We start from the raw sequence: 7070 nt of genomic DNA on the forward strand, positions 1-7070 counted from the left end.
ACACACACACACACACACACACACACACACACACACACACACACACACACACATCTATAAAAATAAATATATGCATATATATATATATATATGTATGTATATATAGATGACTGTAAATAATGGTGTTTTGGGCCATCATTTATTCACTGGCAATATTCCTACGTTTCGGTTCCCTACAAGCAAGTACGTATGCCCACGTTGCTTTAATAATCGTTTATAATCGATGTAACAAATGTAAATGTTTGTAAGCTTATTTGATATTCCTTAATTTCCTCTGTCTTCTATCAGAGCCGGAGTCGCAAGGTTACTGCGCTCCATACAGTGGCAAAATATGCAAGAAATATCTCAGTGGAATTGGGAAGGTGTGGTTTAATGATTCCAATGATAATCCTGGAGGATGGCTGAACGAGAAGATCACAGCGAACCTCTGGGAGGAGCTGATAGGAACTCTTCTGGAGCCATGTCGTTCAGCAGCAGAGGTGTGATAACTTAAAGTTTTAAAAACAATTTAAAAACAATTTAAAAGTTTTAAAAACAATTAAAAATAATTTTATCAATATTGGAATTGAGGAAGCCTAAACTGAAGAACTACCTACTTATCAAATATTTGTAAAATTACTTTTAAAAAGACTTATAGTTAGACCTTGTATTTGAGGCTTCTTTAAATTTGTCTTTAGATGTTCAGTAGCCAATGAAGTAATTCATAGAGCATATGAAGATAAATTTAAGTAAGCCTCAAATATAAGACCTAACTATGAATACAGACATTAGTCTTGAGAAAAGTTTAAGATAGTTTCAGTTAGATAACTTTAAGAAGGTGAGTTGGAACTGATGAGGAAAAATGTTCTTATCATTAATAATAAATTACGCTCATTTTACTAAGTAAACATTTATAAGAGTAAAAAAAGTCTACAAGAATTAATTCTGTTATTCCTTGATGTGTAACATCTCTGAAATTAATCTCTTATTATAGTGGAATAATTTTATCATTCTTTTATTTTTTTATGCAGAAAATGCTCTGCATGTATGCGTTTCCACTGTGTCACGAATCTACTGGCCTGCCTCTCTGCTACGAAGACTGCATGGCTGTACGCCAACAGTTTTGCTTCAACGACTGGGCGATCATCGAGGACAACAAGCAGAGAGACATTTACATTCGCTCACGTGGGCACTTTGTGCTACCAGAGTGCGAGAGTTTGCCCAAAGTGAACAAGGAGACGCCTACCTGTTCACACGTACACTTGACCGACATGGACGAGGAAATCGTCACTTGTGAGTTATCGCGTTTAAATAATATTAAAAACATTGACTACGTTCAATGGAGAAAGCAGCTTTACAACTGTTGTAAAATCTTTCAATACGATTAGTTCTTGCTTTTTTCTCCTTATAGATCTAAATGTATAAAACAATCATATTGAAGAATTTTACAACAGTTGCAAAGCTGCTTTCTCTGCTGATTATTGTCTGACTATTGTAATTAAATTTTTAAGTATTAATTGAATAACATTGACCGACTTTTCTAGACGATTGCATCAGAGGTAACGGCAGATTCTACATGGGGATGGTAAACAAGACTAAATACGGTCTGGATTGTCAATCGTGGAGCGCTCAGATACCACACAGTCACGATAAACCGCCTGACGTCTTCCCACAAATTCGCCACGGTGAAAATTACTGTAGAAATGCGGGCGGTGACGAGCCAATGCCGTGGTGCTTTACAACTGATCCATCAACACGCTGGCAACATTGCGATATTCCTCTATGTGGTAGGTACAATTAAAATATACTAAGGCTGGTATTCATAGTCGATTCTTCAATATTTCAAAATCGTCTTAAGTAATGTCTTAAGGCACTAATGCGGCTCTTTTGGTTCATGACACCTCAAGACAGAATTTAAAACAGTCTTGAATATAAGAATAGATTATGAATATCAGCCTAAAAATTTCTAGTTAATTTATATTAATAATTTCTCTTCTCTTACGTTAATATAATTGAAACATTCAAATCAAACTTTTTTCATTTACTCCCATCACTATTTATGAAATGTATTTTGTATGAATATCTTTAATTAGAATATTTTTTGTTTCAACATGACACATGGTTGATTTTGTATAATAATGTTTTAATATTTTTTTTAGATAATGTTACAATTAAAGTGGAGATCGAACCAAAAAATATAATGATGGACACCTTATTCAATAACACACTGGTATTCATACTGTCAGCGTTGGGCTTTGTAATAGTAGCTGGAGCACTATTATCTATCCTGCTGAGTCAAAGACTACACAAACGCCACCGAGGCTATAATCCGACTGATAATCAAGTATTGTTCATCAAATTAAAATTTAATTATAAAATATAACTATAAGGAAAAAGAAAGAAGTAATGTTAACTCAAACGTTTCTTCTAAAATTATATGTATATATTATTGTAATTTAAATAATAATCTAAATTTATTGGATACAAAATGATATATGTATATATAAATTTGGAAATTATTTAATTTACAATAATATTGTTTGCAATATTAATATATTAATAATCTAATTTAAAGTATCTATCGTTTTGTGAACTCTTTCCAATAAAAAAAGAAAAGATAATCTCTTTTTATAAAATTATCGAAAAGAAACTCTTCTCAAAAACAATGTAATGTAAGCTCAATCGAGATTCCTTCATATATACAATAATTTTTAAAAAATTCTTCATATAAAATCAATTGTTCTAAAGTTATGTTATTAAATGTATCTTTATATTTATTTTTCGTATTTACGCCTAGATTATCTTGTAACAGCTATTTTAATTTTTCTTTCGACTTATGATTTTCAAACTTACTCGCTCTTTGCAGGATGTGAACATTGATCTGGACAAATTGCCGAATAACGAGGCGTATCACAAGACGAGCGCGCAGCTAAATCCCAAATTGGAGAAATTGGAGTTCCCGCGGAATAATATCATTTACGTGCGGGATCTGGGTCAGGGCGCCTTCGGCCGCGTGTTCCAGGCGAAGGCGCCGGGGCTAGTCCCAGGCGAAGAATTCACAAATGTCGCCGTAAAGATGCTAAAAGAGGAAGCGTCAGACGACTTGTTGCGGGATTTCGAGCGAGAAGCATGCCTCCTTGCTGAGTTCGATCATCCAAATATCGTAAAGTTGCTGGGAGTTTGCGCGCTCGGACGGCCGATGTGCCTGCTGTTCGAATATATGGGCCGTGGCGATCTCAACGAGTTCCTGCGTTCCTGCTCGCCCAGCAATTATGTCATCCGCATGCCCAGTGTGGACGACGGCGGCACGACAACGGGCGAGCCTTCGCGGCTCTCGCACATGGATTTGATCAACATCGCACTACAAGTGGCATCCGGTATGGTCTACCTGTCCGACCGGAAGTTTGTTCATCGCGATCTGGCGACGCGCAATTGCCTGATAAACGACCAGATGATCGTTAAGATCGCTGACTTCGGACTATCGCAAAAGATATACTTGCAGGATTATTATAAAGGTTTTTTTCTTATTTTTATTGGAGTGTATTTAAAGAACTTGTTGCAGAGAACGATACAGTTGTATTAAATACAAGTAAAATGCTAATATGAACAACAACATACGGAGTTTTATAACTTAACTTCCGCACTGAAGAGGATTCCAGAGTCGAAATGTTTGTAATTAACTTCGTTGGTACATTTCAATTGTTTGTGAATTGTATATCTTATCACCTTATAAATATATTATTTATAAGGCGATCTCTCGAAGGCTCATATTGATATTTTACTTCTGTTTGATTTATTCTTGAAATCAAAATTATTTTTACTTTTATGTTAATTTAATGTTGCTTTTTACGAAAATTTGTCATCATATTACTTGTAATTTTTAATAATAGGAGACGAGCAGGATGCCATCCCCGTCAGATGGATGCCGCTGGAGAGTATACTGTACAACAAATACACCGTCGAGTCAGACGTGTGGGCGTTCGCCGTGTGTCTCTGGGAGATCTTCAGCTTCGCGCTGCAGCCATATTATGGGATGACGCATGAAGAGGTAGTCAAGTACATCAAGGAGGGCGAAGTGCTGCGCTGTCCGGATAATACGCCACAGTCGATTTACGATCTGATGAAGCTCTGCTGGAACAGGCGGCCATCCGATCGGCCTACCTTCCGTACGATCTATCAAACTCTCGACGGAATCAAGCAGAACCTGGAGGCAGAATGCAAGTCGGACAGCGTTCCGCTACGTATCCGCGTATGAATGTAATAGTAATGGTAATAATCGATATTTCTCTTAAAGCGCATAGTGTGAAATTTGTACAAGTTAAGAAGAGAAGGGAGATTTATATTTTTTTCATTCCTATGAAAAAAAATTATCCTGTCTTGAACTTAAATCTTCACTAAAAAAATTAAGCCTTTTCTTCATTGTATAAGCATTATATATATATATATATATATATATATATATATAAAATTATGAAATTAATAGGCGGAATTAAATATTTATATTTATTGTAACCAAAGTATTTTTATTCTCTTGGATCAGACAAATTTCACTCTGCGCGACAATGAAGAGTAAGACGTGTCACTTTGTGTGTACTTATTACTTACTCTTCGATTTTCAGCTAAATAACTTTGTATTGTGTATCATGAGTGTGATGTGGATTGCCTGCCTTCTTAGTTGGATCCGCCTCGATACTGAATAAGTCACGAGAAGTGAAAAAAGGACCAATGTATAAAATGAGGGCGCGATATTACACGATGTAACTTTTTCTTCTATTCAGAAATGGACGTCCTTGGGATACAATGCTGCAAATTTACTTTTCTGGATCTTTTAACACGAATATCGCATTAGCTCGAGGAGATTGTCACGTTTATTTTTATTTAATTAGCTTCAGATTATTCCCAATTAGGACTGCTATTTTTCCAGTTTTCGAGTATTATTGTTCCTTTTTACTTTATAAAAATCAAAATATATAATATTTATTAGAAAGATTTTTGAAAGCGTTTGCAAATAATCATATTATATTTATTATTAGACTATTATTGATTTCTGTTTTATGAATGGTTTTCTCTCATTACTTTCTAACATTGTCTTATAATTTTGAAATAACGCAGAAATATGGCGGTCCTAATTACCGCGTTCGAATTCAGGCAACTTTTTTGCTAGTAAAAGCACTGTCGAGTCTGTACAAATAGTATAAAAGCGGTGTGACTATAAAAGCGCATTTAGCAAATTATATTTAGAGGCTCTTTGATTGTTAGACATGTGTTAGGTTGTTAGATTGTTTGCTGTACCAAAAAAAGGAGAGAGAAAGGCATAAATATCTATATTTAATGTGCTGAAATTAACGAGAAGAGAATTATGAGGAATGTTAAGCGAATGTACACTACAGAATTGTTGTAAATTAAGTAAGAAAAGCGCATTGCGATAGTCTCTACCGACAGACTTACTGCGGATTCGCGACATAATTTTAAATTACTTATAGCATTTGCGTCACGCGTAATCTTGTTTGAACAAGCTATTATTTACTGTCTAAATATACTTCGCGAAAAGATACAAAGGAGTGAGAATTTATCGCGTCATATATACAAGAGAATATCCTGCAGAAAGAGCTAATTTAATTGTATCTTATTTAGTAACTCGCGACCTTCGGTTTGTTGACTGCTTTGTTAGAAAGATAATTCGCCGTTTTTGTTCGACCTGCTGTGATTTTTAGCGAAATGCACTGACTGAATAGCCGCCTCATCACTGCCGCGATTACATTCCAGGAAGCGTTTATTGTTAAGCAGCGAGGAATTGTTCATATCACATGTTGCAAGTATCGTGTACAACGAACGTTCCTTTTCTCCTTTTTTGAAGTATTTTTTATTTAGCGTGTAAGAGTATATAGACTGCGCGTAATAAGTAACTCTTCGTTCGCGTCGTTTTTATTTTAGCGAGTAATGTTAACGCCGTTATCCGACTGATCGTCAAAAACGAGAGAAAATACGATATACGATAAAATACGATATGCGATGAAGCTAAGACTGCCATCGTAACTTCTTTTCACAATACTATGTTATCGCGCCGAGAACAAAATCAAAGAGTTCATTTTTCAGAATATCTTGGATTCGAAGATTACGCATCACAAAACTCGTTGTAGCTTCTTTTTCTCCGAAGAAGACTCCAAGACAAGAGTTCTAGAGCTCCTCGATTGATGATATCTTTCACACATATACACATACCACACGTACACACAAGCCTTTTTATATTGTATATTTATATTCTCTGTGTAGTGCCGTACGTGGAGGTACAGAATTTTCACAAAAAAACGAAGAGAATACTTTAAAACGAGCAAATATTATTATACTCGTATAATATTAATCGATTAATATATACGAGATAAATATTGATATTTTCGATTATCGGATAGAATCTTCAATAATCTTTGTGAATTTTATACATTTCGCTTTTATATGTTTTTGAAGTTTCAACTACTATTTGATATTCAAATCGCAATTTTACATTTCAAAGCAGAAAGTGTCAAGCAAGACAGTCATCTAGAAAATAGAAAGAGATCAAATTCGACCTTGAATTGAGTTGCTTTTTATTATAATGTTAGCTTTCATTAACTTTATTTTGTAGTATTAATTTTTTATCAATGGAATATAGAATTATTTGAATAATCATGTTATCGGGCTTTTTAAACTTTAACTTTAATAAACTGTAATTTTTTTATTTAATTTTGAATGAAAGATTCCATCGATATTTTAATCATGAATTGATTTTGTATCGTTTTTTTAATTTATAACGATTGTATAAGAAAAAAATGAACAAATGCCTTTCGAATGATCCGATACACTTTCTGAAATGTGTACGCTTTTTCTGTGAAAATCCTGAATCATCTTATCGGTATAATAGGCGCGTGTGCGTCCGCGACCAAGAAAATTTACTGCCTCTGTACAGAAGTGTTCAAAAAAGCTCTATCATCATTTACATGATATAGATAATACACATCATATTGACAATAAGAATCTTATTTTAGATCGTACATGTGAAAACACAATCAATATGAACTAGAAATTAAATGATCAAAGCTGAATCTTTAATGCTT

The 7070-nt window shown here is 34.4% G+C and overlaps 1 protein-coding gene across 1 annotated transcript; it reads left to right on the forward strand.

Annotated features, from left to right (window-relative positions):
• Nucleotides 1-119: 119 nt before the first annotated feature.
• On the forward strand, nucleotides 120-4234 carry LOC105621779 (tyrosine-protein kinase transmembrane receptor Ror2). The gene is made up of 7 exons (XM_012203233.1): nucleotides 120-183; nucleotides 289-479; nucleotides 1011-1272; nucleotides 1524-1766; nucleotides 2139-2323; nucleotides 2846-3494; nucleotides 3870-4234. Exons 1-7 carry the CDS (start codon nucleotides 120-122, stop codon nucleotides 4232-4234), a joined length of 1959 nt encoding a protein of 652 aa, XP_012058623.1.
• The last annotated feature ends 2836 nt before the right edge of the window (nucleotides 4235-7070 follow it).

This window comes from Atta cephalotes (genome assembly GCF_000143395.1).
Source record: "Atta cephalotes unplaced genomic scaffold scaffold00037, whole genome shotgun sequence".
NCBI lineage: Eukaryota > Metazoa > Arthropoda > Insecta > Hymenoptera > Formicidae > Atta > Atta cephalotes.